The following is a 16,407-nucleotide window of genomic DNA, read 5'->3' as shown; positions in this document are numbered from 1 at the left end:
ACACCCACTGAGGGTCTCACCTTACAAAGATGAGGACATACCCTTTAGGCGCCCCAGCTAATCACCATATCTCAAGTTACACAGGCGCAGACAGGTTTGCCGTTTCAGGGCTTGTCCCCCAGCATCGGCCAACACAGAGCCCTGGGAATTGCCTTGCTCCATGAGTATTCCCACTGAAATGCAAAGTTTTGTCCCGCTGACCTCCATGAGGGAAGACACAGTTTGGTCTTTAAAAGTTCTTGGAAGTCAGGCATAATTGGTGGAGAGCTGCATCAACTTCGGAGAGGGAAAAGGTTAATTTTTATGGGGGAGCCCTCTTGGTCCAAGCAGGTTGCCAAAAGGGAAGAATTACATACTGGAGGCCATCCAAGCCTTTTTAATGAGTTTTTAATAAGGACAGGAATCAATATGTAGTGAACTTGTGGGCAAATGAGTGTTATTTTAGGGTTAAGTCTGGATATTTGGGGGAGAATTGGGATGTGCTTTTTCCCAGCTCTCAGGAGATGTAAATGGCTTTTTTTTTTTTTTTTGGTGCACATTCTTGTGCATATAGGTACCATCCTGGGAGCACACGTCTGTTTTATTCTTAAATTCATTAGCATTATCAGCCAGGTTTCTTTTCTAGGTAGGGTAAATCATTAATTAGAGCAGTTGCTTTCTTCTGGAGACTTCTTAATTCATCTCTCAGAGTCAAATTTTAGCCCGGGCTGGTCAGAAAGTCTGTATTTCTGCACAGGTCTATACTCTGAAGCCAGTCAAAGGGATTTTACATACTAAATGGGTGTAGATAAATGAATTCTCTAGTCAGAAAGCAGAATTGCTTAGTCAAGTTTACTGAGTTAAAACTTGACTGTATTTTTCATATCTGCAATCTTACTGAACATGAGCTATTTTAGCAGACAGGATCTCATTAGAGCTAAGGAACGAAGGGGGTAATTTAAAAGGGACTCTAGTCTTAAAGGTAAAAATAATGGAGAGTGAACTTACGGGGATATAAAAGCTGGGATGAATAAAATGAAAGTGCCTGAAATAGCTTGCTGGGTGTTGGGAAGTGAAGCCCAGCTCTAGCCCAGGTAAATTGCATTTGAATTTTAACCTCAGATCTGTGTGTGCTCCTATTTGGCAGATGTTGAATTGATAGTGCCTGTGTGTTAAAGAATTCTGAATGTTTCTTTGCCCACCTTTGCAACTTACAAAAATTCAAGTAGACCTGCCTAATGAATATTAATAAGAGTGATGGCTGGATAACATATTAGCCTGTGGCTCTTTGGAGCTTGAATGGCGTTAGTTGGAGGATTGTTGTGGCTGGGAATTTACATGCTTTTAAGAATAAACTCCTGAATGCTTTTCTGTTCTCCTTCAAATGCTGATGTTTGTTAACAGTGGCAAGCTCACGCATGCATGAGGCTTTCTTTTCCCCCCTTTCCCTCTCCAGATTTATAGTGAGATTAATACTACAGATAACATGTCCACGTTTTTTAAAACAAGGCAATTTATTAGATGAGGAGAGAAAGAGGTGCCATCTCTTAAATTTACCTTCAGTCCAAATGTCCTACGAGGCTTTAAAGTGCATTTCATGCAGTTAGTTAATAGGGCAGCTAGTCGGGCCCATGGATGATGCAGACCTCTCACGTGGCAGTATAATAGCAGGGAAATGGCGTTGTGGAGTGGCTGGAGGACGAGAAGGCTCCAAGGACTTAGCTCTTCAGCTGGAGCCACATGGGCAGGCACTGCCACCTCGTTGGAGCTCCTGGTGAAGCCAATGCAGTGTCAGGGCTTGGCACCCACGTGGACAACTTCCCTCCGTTTCACCAGTGCTGTTCTCCAGCTCTGCCGGAGCAATCCTCTCCAGACCTTAGTTTACTCGCTTGTAAAAATCCCCATTACCAACCTTTCTGCCTGTGTCACAGGTCCCATTTGATCTGCTCTTCTTCCCCCAGACCCCACTTCCAGAGGCTAAAAATTATGTAAAAAAACAAGGCACCTTTTTTAATAACTTCCTGCTCATTGGAAGCTGCAGGGGCAAGACATGAAAAGGAGGACTCCAGTGGTTCAAAAGTCAGAAGGCAGACAGAATCAGAGGGTTGTTTATTTATTATTAAAAAACACCCCCTCGTCTCGATAGCAGGGACCTGTGCCTGGCTTCTGTGTTGCTGCGCGAGGTGGAGTTGTTTTGCAGAGTGGTAGTTTGTAGCATTTCCCAGTGCTGGCAAGTGATACAGCAGTCAGAGCTGGATTTTTATGTGTTCCAGTCTGGAGATACTCTTGGAGGGTTTCATGAAGACTCAGTGAGGAGGATTTAATCAAGATTTAGTGATTAAGATGCCTGTGCATCATCATTGCTGCCAAATCATAATACGACTTACTCTGCATTAACTTTACTTGTAAAGTTATTCTTTCTAAAACTTCCGAACATGAGGAAAGCCCCCAACTTTCAAAGGAGAAACATTCATATTGATGCAGCACATTTCCCCTTTTGCAAAATGCCTTTTCTTTCCCTTCCCTTGTCATGACAAAAAGGCTTAATTTTCTTTTTTTTAGCCAATATAAGGGGAGAGGGAAGAGGAGGAGAGTCATTAAAATGCAGTTCTTTCAATTACACCCCGTTATTTGTCATCTTTATTGCTCTTCTATAGTTTTCATTGCACCTTTAATAGTACGTCTGGTCAGAAAAGGTGAGCTGGAATGTGAACACACTTGGCTGCCGCTGCCGTCATGATTGCCTACGAGCTGTGCTCGAATCCCCGTCCCTGTAGATTTTAATGTCCCCACAGACTGCTGGCAGCCTGCTTCCAGCTGTGGCAGGCATGATGCAGTGAATTGCTTTTCAATGTTCTTTACTCAAATAGGCAGTAATTACAAGCTTAAAGAGGTTTAGTGGTCCAGTAAACTACATAATCACCCCTGAATTAGCCTGGGCTCATCAGTTGCAGTCCAGCAACCTCAAGACTGCTGTTTGTATGCAGGCTTTATCACGTAGCAACCTGAGCAGCAGGTGTGGAACAGCAAGAATCCCCCATAAACACAACTGTCTACTGGGGACAATGATCTCTAATGAGATGAGGCTACAGCATCACTGTAATTTAAGTGGGAAAATTAACACCAGAGAATGTGCGCTACTTCCAAGAGTCTCTGCTTCTTCGGAGAATGGTGGTGTTTTGCTGGCTTGGGTTTTTTTTCTTTTCCTAATATTTTTTTTGCTCCTACATCTTTAAATGCATCTTTTTTTTAATGAAGAACACATTGTGGTTTTGCTTATAAGTTGAGTGGGCTTTATTCTTTTGCAAAGATACGATGTGAATATTTAATGGTGGACAGGGCATCTGTTCAAGGACTTTCTATGCCAAAAAAACAGCATTGCAAAATAGCAGCTTTATCTTTCCATTTCCTTCCTCGGTGGTGGTTTGCATTTTGGGTTTTTTTTCCCAAATACAAGATATTTGAATGTAAACCCCACCTCATCTTGGCACTGGAGATTAGCAACTCGATGCCGTGATTGCCTTGAACTCTCTTTGCACGACTGCTTGGTCCCTCCATGAGAAAAGGTGGCTAAGCTTATGGTAGGAGGCTTCCCAAATTGCTTGGTGGCCACTCCCAAGGGTGCTATCATCCCAGGAAACCTGCCTAAAGCTCCTGCCCTGTCATAAAGCCTGAGGTCCGTATTAGAGACCTTGCTGAATACAATGGCCCTCCATTGCCCTGGTCACTCCAGCACGCAGGGTAAGGGAGGTAGTAGGGGAACGTTTTTATCCCCCACTTACAGAGCGAGCTCCTGACACACGGAAGGCAGCTGAAAGCACAAATAAAAGCTTTCGGCTTAGCTCTGTGGGATTACAACTGCCGACGCTGACGTTTCCCACCGATTGTGGAGCTATTTCCGAGCCCACCTGTTTAGAAAGCCATTTGAGGTAGATAAGGACAGTGACTTATCGCTGAGAAAAGGCTTCTGGTTAGGAGATATTTACCTGAGCTAATCTGTCTTAGGCAGGCTCTAAAAACAACAGCAGCGCTTTTTCAGACTTATCAGGTAGTTGGGATTTCCTTTAGCGTGCCAGGGACTGGGATATTTTTTCTTCCTTCCCAAAATCCACTCACCTAGGAAAGGCTGGTATTCACCATCATGCCTTTCCATTGCCACCTGATAAAGGTGCTGGCTTAACTGAAAAGCCGGGTTTCAAGGATGTGAATTGTAGCCATAGCATGGTTGGAAGTTGGATGATGCATTTCCTCAGTTCTTTCAGTGTCACTTGGATGTAATACTTCATTGTTTTCAGCTGTGTGCTGTGATGAAGAGAGTTTTGCTGATCTTTCAGATGCAATTTTTCTTTTAATTACCCTGTCCTTGGTTATTTTTAGGCTGTGCTAGAGGAAAAAAAAATAAAAAGAAAAATGGGCAAGAGGATGGGAAAGCACATGGCCCATGTCACACTAGCACAAATAATCTTGACGCTAGAGCAAAAAATCACTTCTTAAGTGTATTAAGAGAAGTTAATACGTGTGTGCAAGTACTGTGTGTGTGTTTCTGCATGCATACACATACAGGCACTAAAGGAATGTTTAACATGGGAAAAGCTCTGCTCAATTACCCGGCTATGGCGTGGGAGTGTCTGCACAGACTCAACTTAAACTGAAGGCTGGTGGGAGCCAGAGTAAGCTGCAAACACTGAGGTCTATCAAAGTGTCTCCAAAAGGAAATAGCAGAAGCACCATTGCTTGGACTAGCTAAAGCTCAACTGGAAAAGGCAGTGGGTAATAATATATGGTATGGAAGGAATAATATTGTAGCAGCCAGGGGATGGATTAGATGAGTTAAAAGGTTTTTCCATTTTCTGACTTCTGTAATATCCTGTGCAAGGGATGATCTGAACTTTTTTTCCTTAATGAGTGCTTGCATTATGAATAATTTCATGGGGCCACCAGAGAAGTATTGGCAGCGCATCCTAAGCCATACCATGTCTCTCCATCAGCCTTGGAAAGGATATTTATGTTAGCAAGTGCCAAAACTTGTTCACAGACAACTCTTGCAAGAAAATTATTTACAAAAGGGCAAATGGGAAAAAAAGAGAAGCACAGAGCATTTTTTTTTCCCGGCATAACTCCTTCATTAAAAAGTGTCACTGTTGCCAGTACCTCTTCCCTCCCTCATAAGCCCCAGCAAATAAAACGTCTCTTCCACCCCCCTGCCTGCAGAACCAACACAACCCCTGTTTAATCAGGATGTGCTGTGAACACACGTTCAGATGTTAAAACTTCTGGGGTATTGGCTCTGTACTTTACACCCTGTGTTTGCCTTCAGAGAGTCAGATTCTGCCTCCTTTCCTCACCTTTTATTTTTTGGCATGGTTGCAACCTGCAAAACCTTTTGTAAGAAGGCGATGGGCAGTGTCTCAGAGCCCCATTTGATAGGATTTGGCTGTTGCCAGAAGTTGAGCAGCAGTGTATAGGCTTGCCGTAGCAATACAGGGACACAGCACCTTGTCCCCTTGCATATTTTGATGTATTTTTAACTTTACAAGACTGAGCATGCCTGTTGATATTGCATTCTTAGTTTGCAGTCTGATAACTCCAGCAGCATAGGATTTATTAACAGTAACACTATGAAAAAAATCTTACCACAGGGATATTAAACTATTATAATAAGTTGAGGAAATACTTTCTTTTGAAAGAGGAAAAGGCTGACTTTGTCTGCAGCATGACCATGTCATATGGACTGCGTTTTCTTGCTGTGGTGAAAAAGCAACGAGGAGTTTTAAATGCCAAAGCCAGCTCACACTTCAACAGCATTATCAGGCTGACTCACTGCTCTCAGCCAAGGAAAAGACTGTGCAAACTTTGCACAGGCTTTTTTCCTCCCAGCCTCATAGATGCATTTCTAATAAAACAACTTCCTTCCTGGTGTTTAGTATTTCCTCGGACGTGCAAGCCATTCCCATGGGATAAAGAGCATTGAGTTTGCAGCTTCTGAGTTGATTCCTCGGCCTCCCCACCCTTCCTAGCAGCTCACCTCAATTTGGCAACTTTTTTACAGCCTTGCCTGAATATAAAGCAGGTTGCAGGGATGGTCTGTAAACTGATTCATGCAGCCTGCAAAATAGGCAAGGGGACTCAACACATTCTCTTTATTGCTCCTTCGAAATATGCCAGTGGCCGATGAAGAAAGCAGGTTGAAATCTTGTGACTTTACGGATAGTGATCCAACCATTTTTGGCTACTTTGCGAATGCAGGAACCCCTGTTATTCTTTTGGAGGCTGGCATGTGTGAGGATCCAGGACTCGACTGCTATAAATTCAAGCTCTGTTCTTAGACTACACCATGCACTGCTTTTGTAATGCAAATGGAAGGCACAAAGTGTCCCTTTGATAATGTGCAGTCAGGAGACAAAAAAGCATTCACTGCAACAGTAAAACTAATTCATAAAGCTGAGAGACAATAGGAAAGCATTATGGATATTTAAAAAAAAAAATTATCATAGATCAACTTGATCCTAATTTAAACAGTTCAAATGCAAGCAGGAGGAGGTAGGGAAAGGGGAGAGACCAAAACTGCTGCGCTGCTGCCTCAGCTAACCCTGGACAAGTTTGGGTAAAGCAAGGATTCAGAGTTCATCTTAAAACTGATGTGTAGTTTGTCACTGGAGGGCTGAACCTTGGGCTTTATTCTGATTACTGAGTTAGGTGTAAGTTGGGTTGCTCTTCAGAAACAAGAAAATCATAGTGTTGGGGTTTTTTTTTTATTTTTCTTTTGAGGTTAGAAAACAGTTAATAGACACTCCTGAGGGCATATGTTTTGGAAGGGTAGTTTCTCTCCCTCACCTTCAAGAGTTTAGCTCAAGGTCATCTTGCCTTGGTGCATTACGCCAAGCTCTGGAGGAGGCATAGGGCTGGAGGAAGGGGATGAAAGGACTTCCGAAATGGCTCTCCCAGCACAGTCAGCAAAGTGACGGTGCTGCCACAATAACAGCGACACTGGACAGTTGCCACAACATCCTTATAATGTAATGTTCAACCTTTTCCTTAGGGATTGCTTCTGCCTCTGCACTGTGGTAGAGCTGGTCAGCAGCATTGGTGTTGAGGTGGTTTGGTGCCACAAGGAATTAGTAATGTGGGGCATGAGAAGGGGTTTTGCCTCCCGTTCTCTCAGCAGTAAGTTCTGTGCAGGATTATTTTCATATTTTGTTACCACCAATGTGATGCCCTGCTAAGGTGGGCAAGGCAGAGAGGGAGGGAGTGTTATTGATACAGGGTTACAGACAAGATAAAGTCTATCTCTGTCCTGGGATCCAGCATTTGCCGCCTGGGTGGAAAATTTGAGGAAAGGAGTACATCTGAACAAGGGGTGTCATTAAACTTCGATGCTTTCCATCTGTATCTACTGGAGGCTTTACCCATCTTATTGTTTGTTTTGCTAAAAAATTATCTTGGCTGTATTAAAAAGGGGCTTTTATTAGGACTGCTGCTCTCTAAATACCGTTCATAAAAGTGACAAGAGAATATGATGGAAAGTTACATTTTTCTCTCTGTCACTTTGATTTCTTTGTTACTGCTAAAACGACTGCTCTGACTCATATTTTGCATAGTTATTTTTACCTTTTCAAATGTTCCTTAACTGTTCATATTACCCTGGGCAAATCCCCCCGGGATAATTTTCATTTGCATGCAGACTTCAATGGTGTTATTAAGCAATCACTTTCTGTACTAAGTCATTATTAAAAGTAATACCACAGAGCCTCAAAAACACATTAATGGTGCCAAACAATCTGCATTTCAGTGCTAGATTTATGAGAAGGGAAAAGCACTAGGTCTCATACTGTTCAGTGGATGCCGCTCTAAAGTGCTATAGCAGCAGCAAGCATGATCAGAAAATACCAGAGCCAGATTCAGAGTCCTTATCTGTTGTCAGCCTTATTCTTTCGAATGCCTGTTTTTTTTTCCCAACCTGCCTGCTTCCTACTTTTTTTCCCCTTTGGATTTGCCCTTTCCTTCTGGCCTTGGCAAGAAAGCCTGTCTGCAGTCTTCCAGTGTACACAAGCTGGGCTGGTTCTGGGAAGGAGGGTCAGCCTTCCCATCTGTAATCGCCGTTTTATGGCTTTCACTCGAGGTGTTAATGCAGATCAAATGGAAAACACTCCAGCAAGAGCGTTACAGCTTCTCGCACTGCCCCACGTACGGTCCCAATCGTTAATTCTGATTATAGGACCTAAAGGTAATTCTGTTTGCTCTCCTAATGCATTGCAGCTCTCCCGGTGGTCCGGCGTCTCTTTTCTCCAATTCCCATCTTGATCAATTGTTTGCAAATAATTAAGCTTTTAAGAGATAATGGTAGGAGCTAATGTACACAACAAAGTAAAGGTCTCAAGTCAGTGTTTATTGAACAGTGGTACAATTTGCTTTGATATCCTAAAGTGATCCGGAGTGATAGGTGGCTTGCCAACTTGGAGTCAGTGCAGTGTTTTTCGACACACGCTTCTATGTATATTTATATATTTCTATATTTCATAGAATCATAGAATATCTCAAGTTGGAAGGGACCTATAAGGATCATCAAGTCCAACTTCCTGGTCCTTGCAGGACTACCTAAAACTAAACCATATGACTAAACTATATATGTATATTTTAAATTATATTTTGTACATATACATGCAAATATAATATATGCACACATGCAAATATATATCCACATATCTCTGTGCATGTGTCTTTATCCTTTAAACAACTATTTGCTTTTGGAAGGTACCTGTCATTCTCACACGGATGAAATGAAGACCAACAGCAACAGTTTTGACTGAATTTCCTATTTCTTCATAAAATGGCAGTTCTCAGGGTTTCCCCCTTTCTCTCTGTTGAAATGTGATGTCTGCCTTTGCCTGTAGCACAGGCCTTCCTAGCCCTGTGGGTGGGAATGCAACAAGGCTTTGAATGTTTTTATAGCAACCTAGCCTGTGGCATGCTGATTCTTTGTCAAGTCATTTTTTATTTTTTTTTTCAGCCTACAAAGGAACAACTCGTACGATCCACAGAGAGCTTATATAATAAGGATGCCCAGTGTTTAAGATATCTTAAACCACACCGAAACATAGTTAAAAAGCCTGCCACATTGTGAACCTTTAGCTAAGAGGGATTAGCTACATGAAGTCCTGGCTGTCATGTGATTATGGCAATTATAGCTTTTTTATGAAATTAAAAGTTTATGCTGTGCTAGGATACAAAAAAAAAAATCAAATATACCTAAACATACTGCAATTTGAGGAATTTGGGGGTGGGGACTTTTAAAGCAATTATTTTTACAGTGACTGTATTATTCTGATGGCTAATTTTATCCAGTCTTGTCTATTTGGAAAAAAGTCCAGAACAACTGAAAATTGCTTAATGGAGACAGAGTTCTCAATTCCAATAGCTAGAGGCTGTCTTGTAATTATTGCTTGCTGCATGAAATTAGACACAGTTTGTTCAATTACTTAAAATTAGATCACATGTAAGGTGGCAAAGCGAAATAAGACAAAAAAGAATAATTTTGTCCTCGCTTGATAGCAAAGTAATGAAATGGGAAGTAAGCTATAAAGATGAAAATGTTACAAGTCATCTCTGTAGGGTTTGGGTTTTTTTTAAGAGAAGCAAAATGTTATTTTCAGATAGGTGGATGTAAGTCAAGTATGACTGTTGTGGATGACAGTGTATATAAGGTGAATTATAAAATTAATGCTATATTTTTGCATGTGTAAAATGCAAATTACCTGTAAAAAATAGGTAAAATCGCTCTCCCTGTATCTTCCACTTTGCAATTCTGGAGCTCTTCCATGTACGTGCATCAAATACAGGGGTTAGTTTACAAGTGTGCAGGTTATCTGTAGGCTTACTGTCAAGAAAACAGTATTTTTAAAAGAATGGGAAATTTCCCACCATTTTGGCGTGAAAAAAAACCTGTATCTTTTGGAGTCAATGGGCACATTGAAATGGGCACGTTGAGCAAAGGGAGGTTGCCAGAGTTACAACAAAAAATTCCTATTTGGTAAAGTGAGGTGATGCAGGCATGTAACATTAGATGTCAGATTATGCTGTTTACAAGAATATATAAAATCTGCTAAATAGTTACGATACCGGTAACATTGTGGAATTTTATGAGGTTTTAAATTCTTAGGTTTTACAAGGTTTCAGTTTACATCTCATGTAATATTACACCAAAGAATACATCCAAAGAATATGGGAATGTTTCGAGGAAAAAGATGTTTGTGTAACAGCAAATACTTTGTGACAACCAACTGCTAAATGGGATGTTGGGATAGATCTAACCAGTTATATCAGGTTATCTTTATTGAAAGTTATCTTTATTAAGTACCTTGCAGTAGACCAGGTCCGAATCCGATGTGTACTGAGACTTGGGTGTCCAAGTTAGGAACCAAACCAGATCCTCAAAACAGGGTTTTTCCTGGGGATTCCTATGTTTGCAACATTTGGCTGTTTCCTTTTGGGACGGTGACATTTTTGCATGGAAGGAAAGGACAGAAATGCTATTTCTAAATTTCAAACTTGGCTGTGTTTTTTTACTGTTAATTTATTAAGCAATCTGTATTCATGTAGAAGTTAATTTTCTGAGAAAACAATCAAGTTCTCACAAGAAATGTAACTTATGATTGAATTTTAACATTATCTTCAATTAAAACAGTATTTATTTTCTGTCTCTTAGGATTAGTGCAGCACAGCTATGTTAATATGAGGCAAAAATGTGCTGATCATTGACCTTGCGTTGGCCTGTGTTCAAAACCCAGGCGTTTGTTTATGTTCAGGATGCTGATCTTATTTGCAAATTATTTTGGGGCACTGGCAAGATTTGTCTTCACTATCTCGAAAACATCGGCATGTTTTAGTTTTCCGGAGAAGTGCTTTATCATATTCTTTATTGTTCTGTGAAGTACAGAAGAAAAAAAAAAAGGTGATTTGACTCTAATCAGTCATTCGGGACAAGTGCAAAAACTTTCAGCTAATGCAACAAATATCCTTCTTGAGTATCAAGGTACTGCCAGTATCCTAAGCAGTTATTTCTCCACTTCACTAATCTTTATAATTGGCTTGTCTTTTACTGCCATTAATTAAGTGATGTAGTAGCCCATTAATAATTATAAAAGAGTAACACACCTCAGCATTTTCACCTTTCAATAATAGATGTCACGCTTCTGGGGTTTTTTTCTTTTAAATTTAAAATAAAAAGTAGGCAAAAAAGCATTGTTTTAAATGTATATATTTATTTTGGTGTCTTATAGCACCCTTACCCTTCAGAAGAACAGAAAAAGCAGTTGGCACAAGACACAGGGCTCACTATACTTCAAGTGAACAATTGGTAAGTAATTTTCCTTAGTGTTTCTATCCGGGGCCGCTGGCACCCTCCGGCTAACGCTTTGCATTTTTGAGGACACACCTTGCCCTTGTCTGCTCTCCCTCCCAGCAGTTTATTGATGCAAAAGGAATATAGCTGGATGAGTGGTTTCAGTTACGGGAACTAGGAGGTTTGCCTACTGCAGAAAGCAAGCCGTATTTATTTTCCCATTGCTTAGACAGATTTCAGTGTATTTGCATTTGGGTACCAGTCCTACTTCTGGCTGAGGATGTGACTTCTTCAGTAGGAAGCCACATCCATTTTGAGAACTTTGGTCTTGGAAGAGGTTGAGATGTTGGGTGAAAAAAGGGGGCAATTGGGTCCATTTCTGCAGAGCGTATTGTTATTTTGAGACGCTTTTTAAAATGTTGTTACTGGGTTTTTCTTTTTGACTGACATACTTCTATCTCTTTACTGATTTGTTTTACAAGTCCAGTTTTTGAAAGTCTGAATAAACTTTGAGGAAAATCTGGCTCTCTGCTGCTGAAGTACGGTGTGGAGCAATTTTATTTATTTATTCCAGCTCAGGGTTGCTGGAGCCCCTGATCTGTGGTGGTAGTGATTTGTTTGAAGGAAATAAGGATATGTGCTGTTTCTGCAGTGGATTTTTGATTGTTAACTGTCTGGGACATGGTGAAGGCAGCCAGTGAAAATTACTTGTGACTTAAGTATAAAAACACAGCAGTGAACTCTTAAAAAAAAGGTTTGATTTATTTCTCTCTGTTACTGCATCAAAATGCAGGTTTCTGCCACTGTCCCAGAACAAGTGTCATATTTGAAGTGTATTGCAATCTAATACCTTGTAAAACTAAGTGTATCTAATTAATTGTCCTAATATTTTTAGATTAGTGTTTATGATGGGAAACCTTATCCTCTTTGAAGTAATACCCAGAAAATGGCCAAGGCAAATGGCGAGCCTGCTGGGGAAAAGGGAGGGAGGAATGCCAGTTTGCAGACAAAAGTATTTTTTTTCCGTTCAATAAGTGTCAGAGATTAATATTACTGAAGCTCTGATTACATGGCCTAATCCATTTTAGTGAATAAATTTGGTCTTGATGTCCATTGCACCTACATTAACAAACCCTCCTCTCTTGGAGAGAGTAGGAGCCTATGGGAGAGATTTCAGATATATTAAACCCCATTACAGAAAATGTAATTTCTGTCAATATAATCCCATGTATTCTTCAATTTAGTACTTTAGAGATAACAAGCTACTTACAATATATTTGCCTTTGGAGGATTAATTTACAAAGTGCACTATCTGGGAGACGCAGGCGGGCTCACATAAGCATAGCTTGTAAGGGTTATCAATTTCTGTGACCCCACAGCAGCCCTGGGAGATCAATTTTTTGAAGCCCTTTAAGACATTGAATAAAGGAAAATACCAAATACTTAGTGTATGTGAAGTATGTTTCCAAGATACTTACTTTAAACTGGAGGAATAAAAGGCACTAAACAAAATACATGTAATAAGGAAACATAACCCACAGTATTTTGGCTCAGATAGAAAAAATTAGTGTTTGCTTCAGCTTTATGCCCTCCAGCCTTCATCCAGGCAATACCGTAATTTGTATTGTTGTCCTTCAGTTTAATGATAGGCGCTTTGGCCAGTTGAGAAGCTCTGTATGTTCTTTAAGGGATCTTATTTAACGACGGGTGGAGTGAGCGTGTGCTGCTTCAGAGGGGTCTGGGAGCATAGGATTCGATATGGGCAACTGTGTCAGTTTAGGATAGGCCATCAAAGAAGTTCTCTGAGATGATGAACATGGGATGCTTTGAACTAAAGCTGGTGGAATTTCTCCCAAGTGACTTTCCAGGGTGTTTTCCAGTACCCATCTTGCCTCGGATTTTAGGAGTTTTTGCTTTGGCTTTGTGTCAGCTGTGTTTTTATAAGTTCCTTATGTGCAAGGAAAAAAAAAAAGTAGGTCAAAATACATTATGACTGAAGTCTTGTGGATGTAGGGCAGGCTTCCTCTGCTTGAGCTGGTTTGGTAATTCTGCTGTGGTGTTACAATTGTATAAATTATTGAGACAAATCCCCTTCCCAGCCCCGTGAAGATTTAACACTATAGAGCCGGTCGGGGCTTTTTAAAATAAGTATCCATATGTTTGGGCAGAGATGCCAAAATACGGTAATTCAGTCCCTGCTTTTTGTAGCAGATGCTAAGGAACATGGAGGCTGTGAGGCTGTGGCTGAATGTGCAGGTTGCACACAAACATGTGCATCCTCAGGAAACATCCAGCCATGGGCTGACTGACGAGCTACTCATCCTTTCCTGAATCCTGGGGATACGGGAAACCCTCTCCCAACCCTTTCCTCAATCCCTTTTTTTCTAAGGTGGTATGCAGGAGGAGATCTCTTCTTTTCTAAGTTGTTTGCTGCAGGGAAGAGCTAACGTATTGTTTCTGGTTAGCTTTGCCTTTCTTCAGTGGGCTCATAAGTCATTCAGCCACGACTTGCAAAAAATTTTGCCTTCCTCCTTAGATTCTTCCAAACTTGTTAACACACATGTACATTTTTGTATTAATGATGAGTCATTGTAAATCACTGTTGCAGAGATTAAATAAAATGCTGAAGGGCAGGCTGGGTACAGATCAGTCATAAATTATTGGCAGCAACACAGCATGTGGGAATACATGAAATGTGCATGAAAAACATAAACTCATGTCTGGTAGCATGGTTGTTAGCCCAGACTGGGAATGCTGGATTTTCTGGATGGAATTAGAAGTTTGCCACAGAGCAGTCACTGAAGAGAACGTTTGTCTTCTGCAGATTGAAAGCACTTGAAGAATTTTTTTGTCATATTTTGAATGCCTTTACAGTATGTGCTAGTTGCATACTTCATTTCTCTGCCGTAATGAAAAAAACGGTGCTTTTCACATACGGTCTGCCCAGTGTTTGGGCTCCCCGGGTTGATGCACACAACTGCTATTGACGGTGGAGTCGTCACAGGAGTGGGATGATGATGTGAGACGTGCCAGGAAATGTATCAGTGGTAGGGCACACGTCTTTAAAAATACCACAGTTCTAACTTGACCTTTTCCCTTGGGTTGTTTTATTTTTTAAAAGTAATGAAATAATCCATGTGGAGGATTTTCCCCCTTTTTTTTTTTTCACACATGACAATTTTGCTTGTGAACCACCAGCGTTGTCTTTTAGGACCATCTTTTTGCCACAGTCAGATGTTTCTGTTGTGGGAAGAGGGAGCCCTTACCCTGTTGCAAAAAAAGATCTATGGCAGGTAGGAAAGTAGCAGAGTTCAAGATGTCGTTAGTCTAAATGAAGCATTCAGGTCTCCGTCTCATTAGTCATTTAACCCCACAGCAGTTTAGGGTACGAAGCATGGTAACGTGAACTAGAAGGGCACTTTTGTATTATCTTGACAGCATTGCGTATATGGACATGGAAGGGACCTGACCAAATACAGGTTAATTAGATGCTTTTCCCCAGTGATAAAAACTGTGATTGAAATATCCAGGAGGTGTGATCCAATCATTTCTTACCTCAGCTTAGAGCCAGCCAGGCTGTATTGAACAATCTATACAGTTTTCTTTTTTAGTACATCCCAGCTGAATCTCTTACCGTTAAGAACTAATGGTAAATAATTACTGGTGGTACTCTATGGAGAAGACAGCAAGTCTCATCAAGGGCTGCATTAGGTCTCAGATGCTTGTTTATATTTTAGGAATGTCTAGGTACACACAGATAAATGTCTATATATTTGTCGAATAATGTGCCTATATAAACTTTCTGTATGTGCATGTCTATATGTGACTATCTAGAGTTGCATACAACTGCATTAAAATGATCTTAAAAACAAAGATTACATTTGAAAATTCAAATCCTTAAAGCTCCAGCCTTTTATTAGGTGTTTCCATTCTGCCTTTTCCAAAATACCCTTGTGCTATCTAGGGCACAAACCAGACAATGATGGAGCAGCTAGTCAATATTTTATCTTACCCTCATTCTTCAGTGCTTCGTTTGTTAAGCTGTATTCAAACCACACTTGAAGATGGAATTAATAATTACTGCTGGGCTTTCCTATGGTGCTTACTGCCGTAATACCCAGGTCCTCCCCTGATCTGCACTTGCCTATATATGCATACAAGGTTGTGGGTCTGCATGATATTTTCACACTTCCCCTGCAAAGAGGGAGAATAGTGTTGTCGTGGTTCACAGGTGAAGAAGTGAGGCTCAGGAAGGTCTAGGTCCAGCACAGGCACCAGTTTTGTGTTGATCTGGGACTGTGAGATAACTCAAAATGACAGCAAGTTATCCACATTTAAGGTTCAACAACTCCAAGTTTTGATTGCTTTGGTGTCTCACATTGACAACCCCCAGTGTTGCATATGGAGAAGAGATGCGAGAAATCAGTAACTGCTGGTGAAGAGTTTGGGTTTGATGATTTACTGGGTAGCTCCCAAGCAGTCCAAGGCAGCAATAGAGTTGAATCCTCTTCTCCAGTGCAGCATTCAGCTGCTTCAGCCAGGGCTGCTTTGCTTTTCTTGCTGTTTGCTGACTTATTTGTTCAACTTTGACAAAATTTATTTCCTGTAGAAATAATTTTTTCTAAATTATAGTGCCCTGGCTTGTTCTTACAAGAAACATAATCACCATTGGGGTGGTTGAGGCATTGAGCCCTATCAGAAATTGTACTGTGAGCTGGTAGCAGAAATGTTTGCATATAGAGTAGATAAAAGAATAGGGTGCGAGCAGCTCTAGTAATACGGTTTCCTAACTCTTGAGTTCTTGATTTTATGACCTTGGCTTCTTTAAATGTCAATTTTGTGTATAATTCCCTAGGCTTGCAAAGAAAAAAACAAACCCCAACCAAACACACTGGAAAAAATGATCGAATAATGTAAATTTCCCTAATCTCATTCTTGGATACAGCTAAAGTTATTTTTGCTGAAACTTTATAAGGAAGAAATTTTTAAAAGGCTCCAAGACCAGCCTGAAGATCAGTTTGAAAAATCTGAGATGAGTTTGCAATAGGAAGACCAAACCACTTTACTGTATGTAGCATGGCCAGCTCATG

At 40.7% G+C, this 16,407-nt stretch overlaps 1 protein-coding gene across 3 annotated transcripts in view; it reads left to right on the top strand.

Annotated features, from left to right (window-relative positions):
- MEIS1 (Meis homeobox 1) overlaps positions 1 to 16,407 on the top strand; it is a 109,590-nt gene that overhangs the window by 74,675 nt on the left and 18,508 nt on the right. For all 3 annotated transcript variants that reach the window (XM_064446650.1, XM_064446649.1, XM_064446651.1), the window contains one exon: positions 11,256 to 11,332. In XM_064446650.1, coding sequence (XP_064302720.1) covers positions 11,256 to 11,332 — 77 coding nt within the window. The remainder of the gene's footprint in view (positions 1 to 11,255; positions 11,333 to 16,407) is intronic.

The sequence above is a fragment of the Phalacrocorax carbo genome, chromosome 3 (genome assembly GCF_963921805.1).
Source record: "Phalacrocorax carbo chromosome 3, bPhaCar2.1, whole genome shotgun sequence".
NCBI lineage: Eukaryota > Metazoa > Chordata > Aves > Suliformes > Phalacrocoracidae > Phalacrocorax > Phalacrocorax carbo.
This window is presented reverse-complemented; position numbering and strand designations above follow the sequence as displayed.